This window comes from Erigeron canadensis, chromosome 2, assembly GCF_010389155.1.
Source record: "Erigeron canadensis isolate Cc75 chromosome 2, C_canadensis_v1, whole genome shotgun sequence".
Taxonomy (NCBI): Eukaryota; Viridiplantae; Streptophyta; class Magnoliopsida; order Asterales; family Asteraceae; genus Erigeron; species Erigeron canadensis.
The window spans coordinates 28,860,764-28,879,912 of NC_057762.1; the positions used below are offsets into that span (position 1 = coordinate 28,860,764).

Sequence of the window (19,149 nt, forward strand, 5' to 3'; positions counted from 1 at the left end):
AGGAATCAATCGAAGCTACATGAAAAGTTGTTAATAAAATAAAAAATATAAAAAAAAATTAATAAATTTGTAATTCATGTAGATTAAGATTAATAAATGGTAATGTAATAAAAATAAAATTACGAGACTATTTGGCTTGAAATACAATGCAAACAAAATCGGTTTATAGAAATTATAGGAAAGTTTTCATATTGTTATGAGACTATCTAGGATGTACCCTCTCATCTATAAAAGGAGGAGAAAGGAGGCTGATTTGGAATACCTCATGTTTCCATTGTAAACCAAAAATCACTTTAATAAATAAGGCTAGTTTCTAAAGATCATTTTGTTTTTGGTTTCCTTTATAGTTCGGTTAGCTTCAAGGTTTGTTTGTTTTATGGGGTTAACAATATTTTTGTTTTTCCCTTGTTTTATTCAACACAATAAGATAAAAGCATTTCCGTTTATGATCTAAGCAATGCTTATTTTTTTCCACAATTATTTTTATTTCCTAATACTAGTTAATTAATCTGGGTTCAACTCGGGTTAACTGATAAATGTTTTGCAAATAAACCGAATAACACCCGGGTAGCTTTAAAATATGTTGTCATATTAAAATGTATAATAACAGCGTTAAATAAGTTGAAAAGTTATGATAAATTATTATGTAAAAAGCAAAATTAAACGGAAACAATAGTTCTGTAGTTGTGGACACACGTTAAAGCACATTCGGTGTCAAAAAACAAAAACAAAAAAGTTATCTGAGAAAAAAAAACACCATAGTTTTTGGCCTATTATAACGAAAAATAAGGTGATTAAAATCTTACATAATAATGTGGACATTTAATAAAAATTCATATTAATGATATATATTAAAAAAAAGGATGTTTTGAATTTTAAATAAAAACATATGATGATGTCATAATTAAATTAAAATTATGCGTGATAATATAATTTTTAAAAAATCTTATATCATCACATTATTAAAATCTATATTAATGATATATATTCAAAAAAGGATGTTTTGAATTTTAAATAAAAAAGTATGATAATGTCATAATTAAATAAAATAATGCGTCATCACAATCTTTATTTATTAATACTAGCATGGTACCCGCGTGTTGCAGCGGATACCATTGACAATGCGTTCGATGTCGTGATTATCAAAAACAGTATTAGTGAAAAATTAATTAAGCGAGATACCATGATGATACCGTAGCTTCAATATCAACCAACATTAACAAAAAATACACGTATTAACAATATAAGTGGATATTCAATTGAAGTGAAGTTGTGAAAATAGTTTAAATAGGAATGCATTTTAATTGAAATAAAGGAATGACATTATTGTACATTCGCATGGTTATATTTCAACATTTGATGAGAGAGAGTGTTATTTTCTTTTATATGACTAGCACGGTACCCGCGCTATGCGGCGGTGGTCGTGGCGGCGACGGTGTGATGGTTGGACGGCTGTTGGTGGTGGAGCGATGGTGAGTTGTGTATATAATTGATGTAAAAGGCTAATGGACATATTTTAAATGATAAAGGACTGACAGTGTAATTTAATCATTAATGTTAAGAGGATAGTGTATATGAAAGTATTTTAAGGGGTGTTAAGTAAAAATATTACATATTTTCAACATTACTAAAAATAAAAAGGACTATTCTTTTTATAATATGGTATAGATAGTATAAAAGTATAGATAATAATAGATGAACACTTTTCGTGAGGATTGAAGCGTGCTGCTTGATACTGTAGTAAAGTTCTAGTTTTTTTAAATCCCCCCATCCACTCCTTTTTTTTTCTTCATTTGAAGATCAATCACGTTTTACCATGAACTAATTATATGTGAATTTTGACATTTAACTTAATAATGACACCAAAGTTTATCGTACAATCTAATTTGGAGTATTACTCCTCTACCGGCTTATCATATTTTCGAGGACTCAAAATCTTTAAATTTGAACTTAAGACCATAATATTTTTCATTAAACAATATTTTATACGAACAATACTTGTAATAAACTTCTGCAAGACACTAAAGGAAACAATTACATCAAAGGACATTACTAGCTTCCATAAAGGCCAAGAAAAATCAACTTTTGATATGGACTAGAAATCCATAAATAGAATAATGAAACAAAAATGAAATACGAGACTTGTCGGCTGTCTCGCTTTTCCTCAACCCTTGTCATCAAGATATTCCGTGCTATTGGGCTTCTTATGCCGCAACATTGAAATTGATCAATAAAAATATCAAAATCATTATTTAAATAAAAATCGATATAAAATAAATAAGAAGAACAGTATTTTAAAAAATCACAAGAAAAAAGAATGGAGAAAAAAACTAAACTTAAATCCTTGGCTTTGGACCATTTAGAAGATTAGAAAGGAATGCATTATCAACAACAAGCTAGACCACGTCTCAAGCTATATTACTGTGGCAAAATTGGTGCAACTTTTAACATATGGGAATTAATGCCCGTATCACATAACAAATCATAAGTCTATTACATATACGCATTACTGATTTATACTGTGTGTTGTAAAATATTTACATTGTGGTAAATTAATTAAAGATATTGATCGATACTATTATCATTTCTCTTTAAGACATAGTCTCTCCTTACAAAACCTTGCCTATGTTTTTGTTTCTGTGTTTTCGTTTATTTTTTGGGTGCATATGTTCAATATTTGTGGTGACTGGACAAAAAGAAATTGTTAAAAAAATAAAATCTTTATATAAGTTTACGTTATAAGAAAAAAATTGGTATTTATATGCTTTGTTTTTCCAATAATAAAATAATATACAATAATGTTTAATTATATGTATGCTCCAATATTTCTTTCTTAAATGAGCTAAAGTTTAGCCATAGTAATTTTATTTTATATTGTTGCATCATTCACTATTTGATATATTAGTCATATCTCTTATTCATAAACATACTACGTCTATAAACAATTTTTGTTTTGTTTTGATATGATTTTCTAAGGTGTAAACGAGCATGCATGAAACTTACATAGCGGTGGATTAAACTATTAAAGATTTAAAGTGGTATCACAAATTGTCTTATTTAATTTAAATTATTAATATATGAAGCTTGTTTTGCTTATTGCATTCGATTTGTTAATTAGCTTATTGTATCTGAGATTTATCAATACAAAGAAGATGAATGGTCGGTAATAATTTTGTTACTGGAGTTATTGTTTCTATGAATTTATAGCATGTGATAGCTTCCATCTATACATATAAGTTAATTTATTTGACTGTCATAATTAAATACGTTGGTAAAGGTTAATTATTGATATAATAGAACTTTTGTAAATAACGTGATAGACCAAGAATATATTTTGCGGTTGTCTCCACCGAGGTAAAACTTATCAATTTTCATAGTTATTCGGTATAAAAAGATTTAATAAATTTTATATATTATATATGGACATTAGATCATGTCAGCACAAACTTTTATTTGATTATATTGCACTGATGGTGTGTTCTCATAAATTGAGTAAAATGTCTTATATGGATTTGGTTGTGATATAGCAAAGATTGTCTCTAGATTATTCATTTGGTTTTATAACGAGATACTTGATCAATTATAAGATACGTGCAACTTTAATAGCGTAAGATATATATATATATTTTTAACACAAGGTGTTATATTATACATACTAAAAAGTGTTTGGAAAATAAATATTCAAAGTGTGATGATACATGAATTTCTTATGTACTATGTGGCTTATATCAAAGCAAATGTGCATCAAAAACAATAGTTTATAGACATATATTATTCGATTAATTGATTGGTATGACCGGTTGGACTATTCCGGGTCAATAATGATGTGAAATATATTGAAAAGTGAAGATATACTTCAAAGTAATTATTTAAATTGAGGTCATTTACTCCATAAAAAAATATATGCCAAGAGAGCTGAGGATTAAATCCTTTTAATTTAATGGAACTTATGCAACGGAGATGTAAGTAGGCCTATACATCGTCCAAAAGACCATTTAGTATTTTAAATCGATACATCGTCTAAATTGGTCACTAAAGTCGCAACATGATGTTTGCGTAATTAATTGCTCCTCTTGTAAGATTGAGAGCATGTTCCATATTGTATTGGCAGATAAAGATTAATTTGGTAATGATTATTTAGAGCAAAATGAATATGATTTGGGACCATGTTATTTAACATGTAATAATATGAACTCGCATCATGCCAATAATGTTCCTCCCCATTGAAGTTGGTTTATGGTCAGAAACCGCATATGTCTCATAAGAGTTTTGAATGTGCAATATATGATTAAGTTGCTCCACCACAATGCACAAAGATGAGACTTCAAAGAATGTTGGAAATAATGTTGGGAAAATAGACGTACCTTGGAAGTGTGTAGGCTTATGCTTTGATTCAGTTCAAAACTTTCTGATTAGACTAGACACTAGTATGGCTGTTTTGGGTATAAGTTAAAACATGGAAGAGGTGTACGTATTCAATAAAGTCATCATTGGAAGATTTGTTTATGGCTTAAGTTTCTCATTGACATGTAGTTTTTCCAACATTAGGGGGAGATGTTCTCAATATTAGGGAAAGTAGAAAGCAGCTAAAGAAAGTAAGAATGAATTATCAAAGATTCTCACACTAATGAATATAAGATTAAAATTTGTGGGATAATTCATTCAGAATATTTTGTAAATGCCAACAATGATGACTGACCAAGAAGTTGCTTATGCTCCGATTGATAATGAGTGATAGGAAAGTCGATTCCAAATTAGGAAGCCTCGAAAGAAAATGAGCATAAAATTAGATGGTCAAAGTCGAGGTATAAAGACCCCATAAGAGATTGATGATGTGAAACTAGACATGAAGTTTTTTGAGAAACCCCAGGTACCTGAAAATAATGAGATCTCAATGAGTTGTGGCATGTCTAGAGAATTGTGGAATCGAAAAATAAATAAAAGCGACGTTGAGATTGATTGGATATGATAGGGCTAAGAGTATGAATAATGTGAGAATCTGTAACACCCCGACAGCGGCGGAAAACTCGGGATGTAAGATAAAGCACACGCGCACATGGATGTTACATAGGAATACTAAATGAGTGCTTAGAATAAACATAAATAGTCAATTTCACAACCAAACAAGCATAGTAGTAGTTATTACACACAAGTTCAACAAAGATGATCAAATCAAGTATGAAAAGTCCCACGCAGGGGATACGATTGGGCATATTGCCACCAACCACAAATTACAAGCATGCAAACTCCAACCCTAAATCCTGAAGTCTGCTAATAGTCCCATGCTACCACACCTAGCCACAATTAGCCTGATTACCTGAAAGGAATACTTAAAAGAGTCAACACAAAGTTTGGTGAGTTCGTAGGTTTGAGTATAAACAAGTAGTATAAAAGCATTTTATGCCGTCAATAGATCTCAAGTGTAAAGTAGTATGTAGTGGCTAGTGACCAACTTGTACATAAGTAAGCGAGCACACACAATCCTCGATAGGACCGGCTAATAGTACCAGTAGAGCACACACAATCCTTAATAGGACCGGCTAATAGTATCAATAGAGCACACACAATCCTTAATAGGACCGGCTAATAGTATCAATAGAGCACACACAATCCCTAATAGGACCGGCTAATAGTATCAATAGAGCACACACAATCCTTAATAGGACCGGCTAATAGTATCAATAGAGCACACACAATCCTTAATAGGACCGGCTAATATGTAACAAGTAGTCAAAAAGCCAGAGAGTAGTAAAAGTAGTTACGGCATGTATAAAAGCTTAAGTAATATTCCTTTCACCCCGAAATAAGTAAAGAAAAAGGGGCTACGAAGACTCACAGTGATCTGCTACAAGCGTAGTTCTACAAGCACAGGGTATAAGCACAGATATAGTAAAATATATCTACTCGAATCCAAGTATGTCTTGATGTCAACCTAATCACAAACCATTGAGCATAGATGGATACATGTATTAGTTCTCGTAAGTATTTATTTACTAAGTGTCCTTGATGTACTGATGATTTGGTTCACTAAAGATCCTTAAACGTTTGACTCAACAGTGTTTTTCATACACTAGACTCGTAATGAACGTCTTTAAACTCGCACTTTGATAAACAAGATCGAATATGTCTTGATTATACCTTAATTAGGGTTTCCTTGTACATGATAGACTTGGATTACAACTAAGTATAAAATCTGATTTCTACAACTAACGAAGATAGACCTTAAATTCGTTAGGTGTATCTGAACGAAGATAAACCTTAAATTCGTTAGGTGTATCTGAACGAAGATAAACCTTAAATTCGTTAGGTGTATCTGAACGAAGATAAACCTTAAATTCGTTAGGTGTATCTGAACGAAGATAAACCTTAAATTCGTTAGGTGTATCTGAACGAAGATAAACCTTAAATTCGTTAGGTGTATCTGAACGAAGATAAACCTTAAATTCGTTTGAGGACTTAAGTTTGTTTGGAGCTTAAGTTCGTTTTGAAGCTTAACTTCGTTTTGGAAGACTTAAATTCGTTTCTAGGATACTAAATTCGTTTTAAGTGTTTTTAGGACGAATTTGGGACTGTTCTAACAAAAACGAGGGTTTTGAAGATTAAAACATGTTTACGACCCAAATTTGATCACGAAAAGGTTACTAAACACTTTTAGACACAAACCCACTAACTTTTAACACGATTTTTACACCAAAAATGGACCAAATCATCAAGAACATACACTTGAAAAGTAAACTTTTATTTTGATGAAAATCTCAAAATTTGCTGTCATTACCTGAAAATCGATACTAGAAATATGTTTTGATTATCACAAGGAAGCTAAAAATGCAAGAAATCTTGGTTTAACAACTCAAAATCAAATGATGAATTTTTGTGGGTGAAGATGGTGAATGTATGTGTGTGTTTTTAGAGAGAGAGAGAGGTGAGATGGAAGGAAAAATGGTGAAGAAGTAGAGAAAATGGGGTTTTCTAACCCTTTTATAGTTTTCCCTTAATTAATGTTTCTAATAATTGTAGGGTCTAAATAAAACATTTTTGGACTAGAATTTCTTGAATACAATCGCTTACGTCTTGAAACATAACATTCTTATCATAATAGACCATAGACGCGTCTTATAATTTAAGATTTAAGAGTGAATAGACCTTCATGTGAGCACATATTCGAAACTAGAACATATCATGGATTTATTCAAATTATTTCTAAGGCGGTTGTTACAGAATCTTAAAAGCATGCATGCACATAAACTGATAAGATATGAATGATTGGCCAAGATTAAAAGACCATAGTAGTTTGGGACTAGAAGTCCATGCACTTGAAGGTGCATAAATTATATCGTGGAGGCAACTATTGATAAATTAAAAGTCTGACAATATGAGAAATTTTGATTTGCGTCTAAAAGAATGAGAATAGAGATCATTTGATATTGAGATTCCATAAGGGATATAAAATGAATGAAGCATGTCTCGTGATTTAGAATGCTTGAAACACGCGTGAAACGTTCTCGAGAATAGAAAATATTATGTTTGAAACTTATAAAAAATCCGGATATGAATATGATATAAGTTTCATGTACTTTGATGATTTGAATATTAATGGACTCTGAGAGAGTGTCCAATGATGATTGAATAATTAAATGTGAAATAAAAGACAATGTTTGTCTTGTTTATGATCTTAGTGATAAATGACGTTCATGCTTATGAGGTCAAATGATATTGTAATGCCCCTTTTTGACTTTCAAGATAATGATCACAATGTTGAGTTGAAAGTGTCATTGAAGCAATGAAATTGAAGTAAAGAGATTTATTATATTCATACACTTAATATGCCAAACATCGATATGTTTGGGAATGATAAGTATTTTAAGTGATGTGATCCTGAGGGGAGAAGATACGCATTGCACTCTTTTTCCTTTGAGTAAGACTTTGTCCCACTGGGTTTTCCTGTCAAGGTTTTTAATGAGCCAACATCCCCAAGCGTATTAAAAGAATTATGTATTCTTTTCCCTTCACTAGATTTTGTTCCATTGAGTTTTCTCTGGTAAGGTTTTAACGAGGCATAAAGTCTTTAATAGATGGACATCCAAAGGGAAATATTATGAATAAATATTAGATGGATATCCATATATGGTAACAATATCCTTGTATTATGTTAGATTTATTTCTTGGAGAAGACTCGATCTTGTATATATATAAACAAATGAATTGATAAGATTAATGATATACTATATAGATATCCCTCTCCATATCTCTTGTGTTCTTTATTCTCTGGCTTATTTAGTTTTACAATAAATGTTTTTGTTTAAAAAAAAACACCCTTGACCTCCTTGAGGCCTTGACTCTACACTTAAATTTAGAGGCGTTGAAAATAACCAAACCCAAATAACCCGATCCAACCCAAATGGCTTTGGGTGAAACAGGTTGGGTTATTCGGTTTATGGGTCGTTATTTGGGTTAACCCGAATAACCCAAAGCTTAAATAATGTGAGTTACGGGTGAAAAATTTATAAATTGGGTCAACCCAAATGACCCGAATAAGTTATTCATTTGTTTTATATATGCTAATATAAAATGTCGAATTTGTTTAAAGTATATATTAGTTATTAAATTTTCATTTATAGACAAAATATATAGACAAAATACAAGGCTATATAATTGTAAATGTCAAAATATATACAAATGTATCAATTGCTAAAAATATGAATATAAGAAAGTTATATGTTGTCAAAAATTGCATATTTAATATCAATAGTTTTCCTTATTTCTATATAGTTTGAAATTTATTTAACCATCTTTTCATGTAAGAATAAAAAAAACACATAATTAAAAGTGTTTTAACACTTCTGGAAACATAAATATCACTATTATTCTTAAGTTTTTGAAAGTGAAATTATATAGTTTGCGTAACAACAAAATTTCTCACAATGCGTAACTTAAATCATATTTTTCTTGGGTCACCCAAAACCAAACTCAGAAAACTCAAACCCGAACAACCCAAACCCATATAACCCAAATCTTATTCGGTTTGGGTTACGGGTTAACTTATAAATCTTCAAAACCCGAATAAACCGAACCGAATAAACCGAAACCCATTTAACCCGACCGATCAACATCCCTACTTAAATTCAGCCCAAATGTATCCGTTTGGATTATTTAAGAGGCCCAACCAAACCCAAAATTTCTACAATTTCTCTCTGTACTTCTGTAGACTGTAGTCAGTAGTCAGGGACTACTCAGGATACTAGGGGTTGTTTGGTAGGAGTGAATCAAGAAAAATGGAAATATAATAGAGAATAAATATAGTGAGAAAGAGAATGAGTATTTGGAAAGAGAATCGATTCCGTCGTTTGGTACAAGCAGAGAATGAATATATAAAAAATACTAAATTTTAAATAATAATCAAATTTAATACATATAACATCACTAAAACAAAAAAAAAATTTAAAAATTTCCATTCCTATCAATTCTCTACATTTCATAGAGAATTAAGGGAATTGAATCGATTCCCTATTTTCGATTCTCTTTCCCATTTTCTATTACAACCAAACATGAGAAGTATTTCTCATTCCATTTTCACCATTTCTATTCCATTGTACCAAAAACCCCCCTAGGTTTCATTTTCATGAGTCTTTTATTAACCTCTGAACCAAACACACGGTTTATACTCATGTTCTGGTGTATGTGTTTGATAGGCTTGCAAAAGGGAATGAAATAATTGATTCCCAGGTAGAGTTGCAATAATAAAAAACAACCCCACAAACAAACAAACAAATAAATGAATAAAACATAAACCCTAAACCCATTCCTCTGTTGTGTTCTGTTTTATTTACATTCCACCCGACTTGTGGTTTTGCAGGTAATAACTACAAATCCCTTAACTTCTTTTTTTTTAGTTATCATTTGTTATAATAGTCTTAGTGTTGTAGTGGTGTGATTGTGTTTAGGGGGGAGTGAAATAAGATGTGAAAAAAATATATGTTATAAACTTATTATACAGCATTAGGAAGCCTGCAAAGAAATTGTGGTAGGGTTAGCTCTTCATTTTCAGGTTTTTCGAGATTGAACAAATTTTATGGGAATCATGTGTAAATATTAATGTATAATATCACATTGATTAAAGGCCGTGTTTCGGTTAGCTTATATGTTTGAGCTCATGCTTTAGGTATACGTAGCGTATGACTTATTTTTGGTAAGTAAGGAAGTTGTTTTTTAGAGTTTGGAGTTCGGAGGAGCTTATGTAATTTTATATATGAATTTTCTAATAAGCTAAGTAAATGGGGATTATGAAAATGGGCTTAAAATAAGCTTACCCAAACACTGAAAATGAGTTTATCTTACCTTCGTAAGCACATGAGCCTATCAAATAAGCCAACCCATACATCCCCTAAGGCAAGCTTTCTTGCTTATGAGCTGTAGTCTTTTAAAATAAAGAGCTTCTGAACAAAAGCAAGGATTTGGGTATCCGTTCTGCTAAAATGCTAACCTTCAAAAGTTCTTCATTTACAGGCTAAGTTGCTATATGTTACTGCATTATGCGATTAAATTTTGATTGAGGTATCATATGTGATGCCAATGATATTGATTGTTGGATTTTGTTAGTACTGAAATGTGTTATGTGTCTGAATTGAGAAATCGATGAAAAAGTTTGAATTCACTGTTATAAGTCAACAAGATTAGCTACATTTTTGCTGTGAAGTGGTGAACACTTTGGACTGAATGAGTGCTTCGTTAAAGTTCCATTTTACCTGTGTCAATTTCTGCTGTTTTATTTTACTATTTTTTTTGGAACATCTTGAGAGGTTTTTTGGATGAATTGGTGCATAATATCTTGATCGTTTTTCTTGCCAAGAGTCACCTAAGAGTACTTTTTCATTTTTTAATGTGACTGCCAAGTTGTGTGCTTGTGATTGTGGTTATGTTTGATTAGAAATGAAAGGTAATTTGTTTTATATTTCTATTATTAGAGTAAGAACTAAGATTTGAATAATGTTTTCAAAACGTCCATGGCTTTTTTCTTTGTCACATTAGTTTTGTTTTGGAATGCTATATGGTTTCCTTTTAGGACTAGCTCATTATATAATGCATCTAATTTTGTTGCTGCTCACTAGTGCTACTTGAGAGGTCATCCTAATCTGACTTTTACCTTGTTCGTTTATAGGATGGGCTCTGCATTTTAGTGGCTAGATGATAGAAAGTTAACATCCATTCTAGCTCTCATGTGTTAATTTGAGGATATACTTACGCTCCTTAAATCCCAAATCCCCCAAAATCTGTTCATCAAAATGCATATGATCTTCCCACATTTAATCCTACGATCAACCTCAAAATCTCTTAACTCTTCAAAATCGATCCCCTCCATTTTTCGTGAGTTTTCACAATCAACCTCAATACCCAAAAAGCAACAACGTGTTCGAGATCATGGCTATGATAACTACATGGAAATCGAGAAAAAAATGCGTAAAGTTCTTAAAGTTCAAGAACTCATCCTCTCTCAGCCTAATTCCATGGTCTCATCTGCTCGTCTAGACAACCTTTCTCGCCGACTTGGGTTCAAGCAATTCGAAGCGGGCCGTTTTATACTCAAGTTTCCACACATATTTGATGTTTTTGAACACCCTGTTCAAAGAATCCTCTATTGCAGACTTACCCGAAAAGCCCTTTTACAAATTCAACAAGAAAATGAAGCTGTCAAGGCCCAAATCGATGCAGCTGTAACTCGGTTGAGGAAGCTCCTGATGCTGTCCAACACTGGATGGGTTGGGCTTGAGCATGTTCGGATTGCGAGGAGGGAGTTCGGGTTCCCTGAGGACTTCGAGTATTCGGTAATTCTAAAACACCCACAATATTTTAGATTATTTGAAGATAAAGAAAGTAAAAGCAAGTACATAGAGATAGTAGAGAGAGACCCAGAACTTGGTGTTTGTGCTATAGAGAAAGCCAGGGAAAAAGAATATAGAGAAAATGGTGGAGATGCTGAAAACATACGATTTTCGTTTATTATCAATTTTCCACCTGGGTTTAAAACTGGGAAATATTATAAAATTGCTGTTTGGAAATGGCAAAGGCTCCCTTATTGGTCGCCATATGAAGATGTGTCGGGTTATGATATGAGATCACTTGAGGCCCAAAAGAGAATGGAAAAACGTGCTATTGGGATGATTCATGAAATTTTATCATTAACTATCGAGAAAAAGATCAGTTTGGAGAGAATTGCTCATTTTAGGATTACTATGAATTTACCGAAAAAGCTAAAGGATTTTCTTCTTCAGCATCAGGGTATATTCTATATTTCTACTCGAGGGAATTATGGGAAGCTTCATACGATTTTTCTTAGAGAGTCTTATACTAAGGGTGAGTTGATCGAGCCAAATGAGTTGTATTTGGCTAGAAGGCAATTGGCTAAGTTGATTACTTTAAGGAGACCAAATATGGAGCAGGAGCTTGTGTATCATAGGAGGGATAACTTGAGTAATCATTTGGATCAACTTGATGCAGACCATGCCAAAATTATATCTGAAGAGTTCGGGACAGATGATGATGTCAGCAATAATGGCCAGGAGAGTGACGGTTCCAATCTTGATGCGGAAAGTGATGGTGAGTCTTGTGACACTAACAGAGAAGATGATTGTCATGGAGGTGTAGAGACGGAAGAAAATAAACTGATTGATTGATAATTCATGAGTGGTTTCGTTAATTATGTCAAGTCTGTTGTAAACGACCAACTGCATGAAAAGATGACCAACTTTGGCCGAATTGATTTATGAGTCAAATCAACCCTCTTTTTGGCCAAAAAACACTGTCAATGCTGTAATTGTTGATCTAAGGTAATCTGATGTTGCAACTGGTCATCTTAGGGAATTACCTTCAATCAAGCCTCTGTGAAACTTTGACGGTTTTTCTCACCTAAAATAACCTGGTCACCTGAAGCAGAATCTAAGCGACAGTTGAGTCCCTATTATGCAATCAGTCCAATAGTAATGGTGCATTTTGTGAGTAAAAGCTTCATAAATCTTTCTCCTAGTTTATTCACAAAACCATAGTCAGGCATACGGTGGTGGAGTTTGTCCCCAGGTGTTACAGAAGCCAGGTCATTAACAGACAAGATTTTGCTGCAGGAGCCTTCTTTTTCTTTCTTAAAAAAACAAAGGCTGATAAGTTGATTACAGATACAGTACTTGTTTTTCGGTATACGAATTTACTATAATCTTTAGCATATTTAGAGAATCAAGTATGCATGAATTTGTACCTCGCATAACACATTCTCTCCCAAGTGTTAAAGTTACATTACATTTTGCTACACCCTGAGTAAATTTTATTTGTTTCAAAGTTATATGAATGAATCATGTTTGTTCATTAACGTATAACAAGGGCTGTATTGATTGCTTATTATGCTGGTACTTGTACATTATACTTTGCAAATCAGTTGAATATTCCTGTCATGCATGAAGGAAACATTGTGCATACTATTTGTTACTCGAATAATGTAAACTCTATAGAGTGAAATGTGGTTTCTTTCTTTTAAATTTTTTTTTTTGAAAGGGCATCTGCACTTGAACGGTGGTTATCTTGATTAAATGGTAGATGCCCAATGGCCGGTAGTTACTTGGGAGTCCGAGTGGTATCTGTGTGATGCAGGTGATGTTAGGCTTTTGGATATGATATGGATCATGGGTTGGTAATGCTGTGAATTCTCGTAGGTTAAAGCTGGATGCTGCTTTTAGGGAACTGGTAATTAGGACTGGATTCGGCAGGTCAGACTACACACTACACAGTAGTGTCGGTAGAGCTAGATGTAACATGTCATAAAGCCACTCAAAATTGGAAAACTACGCTAATGTGAATAGACCATAGCAGTTGGTAAAGATGTTGAAAAGGATATAACTCGAGGAACGCCGAATTGTTAACGATATGTCGAGTGGAATCACAAGGTCTTGTACATTGATAGTGTGTTTGAAGCTACTTGAAAGTTGAATAGTTTACAATCGAATAAAAATTCATAATGTTAAGGTTTTATACATAGGTACCCAGTATATCTCGTCTAGTATTCAACAACTTCCATGCTATTTGTTTTCTGAACTGGTAGGTATTTCTCTGATATCGAGATTGCTCTTTTCCGCTTCCGTATGTTATAGGTTCTGATTCAGGGCCTATGGCTTCAGACCATATATCACCTCATTATAATCTTTTAGATGCATTTCAAAGACATTTTTCATATTGGATGCTATGAGAGATGTGTAGTTGTTTCGGGTCTTTGATGTCTGTAAAATATGCATTCTAAATGTTGATGAGCTTCGAGTCTGACTTATGACTCCATACCATACATTAGATTGTGAATGGTGTATGTATGATTAGCTACTTCCCAAATCGTTGAAGAAGGTTTGCAAGAAAAACATGTTATTAGCTACACAAAATAAATAATGAGGGTCTAAAAAATTTGCATAACATAGCTAATAGCTTATTTTGATACTCTTAGTCTAAAATGCTACAAGCAATCATAAGCGTAGTAAAACTACATCTTTTTTTATCTTTTGTTTTTTAAAAGACAGTCTACTTCATAATAGCTTTGCATCTGTTAAACAGATACAAATTGAAATACTCTAAAACATTCCAGATAAAAAGTTAGTAATTGTACACGCCGCACGCCATAACGTGCGTACATAAAACTAAATGACTGTTAGGTTAAAAATATCATAGACTAATAAGGATAATAAAAAAAAAAATAAAACACATAAGACTATCCGGAGTGGGGCATATTCAGAAGATGGGGATATCTGCCATGTAGCGCTATGTCATCATCAAGAATATGTTAAAAAAAGAGAGGGTGGTGTAGTGGGCGAAATGGGGGCAAATCTAGCCTTTTGATTGGCCACACGGAAAACAAGGCACACCCATAAGAAATTTTTGGGCGAAATATATTTTCCGCCTGGAGGAGGCAAGGGGCGCAATCGGATGAGGGGGGGTGGTGTTCCAGGCAAGTTTTTGGGCGAAATGGGGGGAGATCCGCCCCACTCCGTATAGCCTAACAACATAATAAGTATAGTTACAATACCGAAGAAAGACGTAAGAACCATGAAAATTACATATAATAAAACAAACCATAGAGAGAATCATAAAGCTATATATTTCGGGGGATATAAAAGCAAACAAACGAAGGAAGTAAAAATTATCAGAGATGAAAATGTAATGTGTGAAAGTTATTTCACTAAAGTAACACGTAACAGTGATAACTATTACATATAACAAATAGGGGAAGATAATCAAAACAAATGTTAAAAAAAGGCAACGGTGAAAATCGCAAAGTCATACCATTCGGGGTTAAAAAGTAAAGGAAAAAGGCAATGATAAAAATCGTAAAGTTATACACTCCGGGGTTAAAAAAAGAAAGAGACAAACAAAGGAAAAATCATTAGGGTTAAACCGTAGATGTGTTATAGTTATGTTGTAGAAATATAATAAAAAAAATGATATTAAAAACTTGAATAAGGTTAAAAGTTAATAAGTAAAAACTTTAGGGGTATTACAAAACAAAAAATAAAAGTTGTATATAATGCTTGGAAGGTCGTACTATTAAAATTGTACCTTATGCTTTAGATACTTGTATTATATAACATTTGTGCCTGTCCCACTTAATATTCAGTATCACATTACGGTATCGAGATCAAAACGATACTAGGATAGAGTCAAAACTTGAGAAATTTTGCTCTCACAATATATAAAGTAACAAACTATTCTGCCAAGCCGGTCAAACAGAAATTATTAAGGGGTTAAAAGTGACAATATTGATTCTAAAAGCGTATGTTTGAGAAAATAAAAAGTTATAAAATACAGGAAGGGAAAATATTTTTAGGGTTTTATCTTTTCAGAAAACAAAAAACAGAAGGAAGCTGCGGCCGTCAATATGGTTCTCAAGTACCATCTCTATCTCTATCAATCCTTCCTTAATTTTATAATAATCTTTATATATATAATCTGTATGTATATATTACTGAGTTTCTAATGCCATACATCACTAGTTATAGTATATCCTTACATATACAAGATCTGTTTTGTATTATATTAATATTTTATTGAAATGCTATACAGTATATATATATATACATATAAGTATTGGTATTGATATTAGTGTTTTATGATGTTTGTTATATAGGACTGAGCTATGCAGATTCAGTGGCCAGAAAATTTACCCTGGAAGGGGTATTCGGTTCATTCGATCCGATTCACAGGTATATATATATATTATATATATATATTATATACACACAATATATATTATGTTTGGTTGATGAAATTTCTAGCATGACTAATAGATGCACACAACATAGACCTAAAAGTATCTAAAGTGTTTGATTTAGCTTATTTTACGAGCTTTTGGGCTTATCGACATATTAAAAAATCCGCTTTGCTTGTGTTAAACAGCTTATTATGATTAGGTTAAACAGATGGTTATGCATTTGTGGTTTTGAAATTAGTATACTTTTAGGTCTTTATTGTGTGCATTTTTTATTTGATGTTAGAGATTATAGACTGTATATACTTATGCGTGACGAATGTAGGTTTTCTTGTTTGCGAACTCGAAGTGTAAGAGGTACTTCCATAATAAGTTGAAGCCTTCAAAGCTCACATGGACTGCTATGTACCGGAAGCAGCATAAGAAGGTGGGGACATTTGCTAAGCTGCGTTGTTATATGATTTATTAGGAAATGCTTTTGGTTAGTTTGTTAATGACTTTTGTGATGGTTTTTGAACAGGATATTGCTCAAGAGACTGCCAAGAAGAGGCGCCGTGCAACCAAGAAGCCTTATTCCAGGGCTATTGTTGGAGCCACCTTGGAAGTTATTCAGAAGAAGAGAAGTGAGAAGCCTGAAGTTCGTGATGCAGCTAGGGAGGCAGCTCTGCGGTATGATCACTCTCTGTTGTTTTAGTTGTAGTGATGATCATTAAGGTGGCATATCGATTACTTTTTGTTTTAACTATAGCAAATTGCAACGGTTGGTAAGGTTCAAAATGGTTTGGGCAGGTCTGGGTATTTGGTCAAAGTGGGTTGGGCAGGTCAGGTAATGGGTCAAAATGGGTAGGGAAAAAGGTTAATCTTTAAGTATGGGTTGAAATGTTTGGACTAAAAAATAGCTAATTTATTTTGTTTTATAACTACATATAATTGACGTGTTATATATTGTTGAGCAAAACTGTGTATCACATTACTTAGTTTCATTGGGAGGTTCTATGCGTTATAGATTTAAAGTTAGAAACACATGGCATGTTCAATCTGTTTTAATTTAGCTAGTACCTAATTTTACCCGTTTATCTTTTTAAGACACAAACTTAGCCATTATCTACCCAAAGAGCATAGTTGTTTTGTAGTTGTCGAATCCACTAGTTATCACTTGAGACATATTAAGTATTGTGATTATTTTGTCAACTTTGGAGTGAAATTTTTTATTTTGTCAAAATTGCAGTGAAATCAAGGAAAGAATTAAGAAAACCAAGGATGAAAAGAAAGCAAAGAAGGCAGAGGTTGCATCGAAACAAAAGACCCAAGGCAAGGCTGGAAATGCGCCTAAAGCTAAGGGACCTAAGCTTGGAGGTGGTGGTGGGAAGCGTTGAAGTTCCATAACTGTACTACTTCCTTACTAGATACCATATGTTAGCCGAGATTTCGAATATTTTGCTTTTGTTGATTTTGGTTTCGTTGAAGCTAGCCTGTGTTTCAGTTGTTTCTGACCATTTACGTTATTTGTTTAATGAAATTGGAGTTATATGAATTTCTGTTTGTCTTGGGTGCTGGGTAATAAGTTGCATAGATAATTAGTGTGGTAGGTTCCGTCCTGAACTCCTGATTGAAGACTGGCCTGCCTTTTCAATATTTGATCCTCTTGAATAATGAGTAAGAGGTTTATACAGATTTTAGGTTGCCATATTTTTATTTGTGCATAGCCATGGTCTTGTAACTTGTTGTCAAAGGCAGATTTATCATTCATGTATATAAATCAACTGTTTTCAATTCGAAGAGAATTGGAATGATAGTTTCTTGATGTCACACCATGGGGACAAGATAGTTTAGGCTGGACGGAGTGGGTAGGAGAGGGAACTGGTACCGGTTGGCACACCGCGCCGACCCCTCGGTACCGGTTGGGTGGGGAGGAAGATGGGGAGGGTGGTGCTGGTTTTGCTGTCTATGTTGTGACTGTTATATCTGATCATTGGATCTGTGTTTTTTTTTTTTATATATAAATATACACATAGTTATATCTATATTTTGCAGGGGAGAAGAATGTATCCATCTATATCTATAATATTAATATTAATTAATTAAATTCATATTTACAATTTATACCTTGAAGTTTAAACTATTTATAATATTGATACAAAAGTCTTTTTTTTTTTAGTTTTCTATAAATTATATAATAATATTATTATTATTTAAAATTAGTTTTAGTTATTATTTAAAACAAAAATAAATTAAATAGAAAAGGGTGAGGAGGGGAAGGGTGGCGAGGTGTTCCTAGCATTAGGGGAGGGGAGGAGAAGAAAAATCGGGGAGGGGAGGAGTGGGGAAGCTCTCCCCCACCTTATTTACAGAAAGACCAAATTATGCCGAACTTAAGTAGTTTCTGAAAGTGTTATTATATTTGTCTATTTAAAAATCCAACAATAAACAGATAAGCAGTTCCAAAATCCCCCAAAGCTTGATGATATTTGACATGATTACGATGATTGAATATAGAGCACCCTAGAAGATACATGAAAGTGTGACTTTGTTTATGTTTGTGAGTATTATTACGATGGCGTCGTTTTCTTTCTTTTAGTCGATTAAATTAAATTTGGAAAACAGGCATTTGTCCCTTCGTCATACTTCACTACTTGATGTAATTAGATCTTAAAAATAGGTTCGTATCTCTTTTTCTAGGTGTGTCATCTTTTATTTAATCAACAAATAAGGCTTTTCTTTTATAATATTTTAAGGGTTTAAGAAATTTTTGAAGTTATATGTTTTTTTATTTTTTATTGTAGCATATCCAACCAAAAGTCAACCGTTCACTACTGTCACCACCTATGGTGGTAAATATCATAATTACCGGGCCAAAGGGGAAGTTAAATTAAAATTCCCTGTTTCACATCATCCTAACAAACTCCAACTCCACCACCACATCA

At 32.8% G+C, this 19,149-nt stretch overlaps 2 protein-coding genes across 2 annotated transcripts; both read left to right on the forward strand.

Moving 5' to 3' along the window:
- The first annotated feature begins 9,686 nt into the window (after positions 1-9,686).
- LOC122589367 (protein ROOT PRIMORDIUM DEFECTIVE 1) lies at positions 9,687-13,361 on the forward strand. The gene is made up of 2 exons (XM_043761655.1): positions 9,687-9,853; positions 11,156-13,361. The coding sequence occupies exon 2, from the start codon at positions 11,280-11,282 to the stop codon at positions 12,666-12,668; it is 1,389 nt and encodes a 462-aa protein (XP_043617590.1). The 5' UTR covers positions 9,687-9,853; positions 11,156-11,279; the 3' UTR covers positions 12,669-13,361.
- Positions 13,362-15,796: 2,435 nt separating this feature from the next.
- Positions 15,797-17,759, forward strand: LOC122588428 (60S ribosomal protein L24-like). Its single transcript, XM_043760538.1, has 5 exons — positions 15,797-15,906; positions 16,145-16,220; positions 16,551-16,652; positions 16,746-16,894; positions 17,454-17,759. The coding sequence occupies exons 1-5, from the start codon at positions 15,896-15,898 to the stop codon at positions 17,599-17,601; spliced, it is 486 nt and encodes a 161-aa protein (XP_043616473.1). The 5' UTR covers positions 15,797-15,895; the 3' UTR covers positions 17,602-17,759.
- The last annotated feature ends 1,390 nt before the right edge of the window (positions 17,760-19,149 follow it).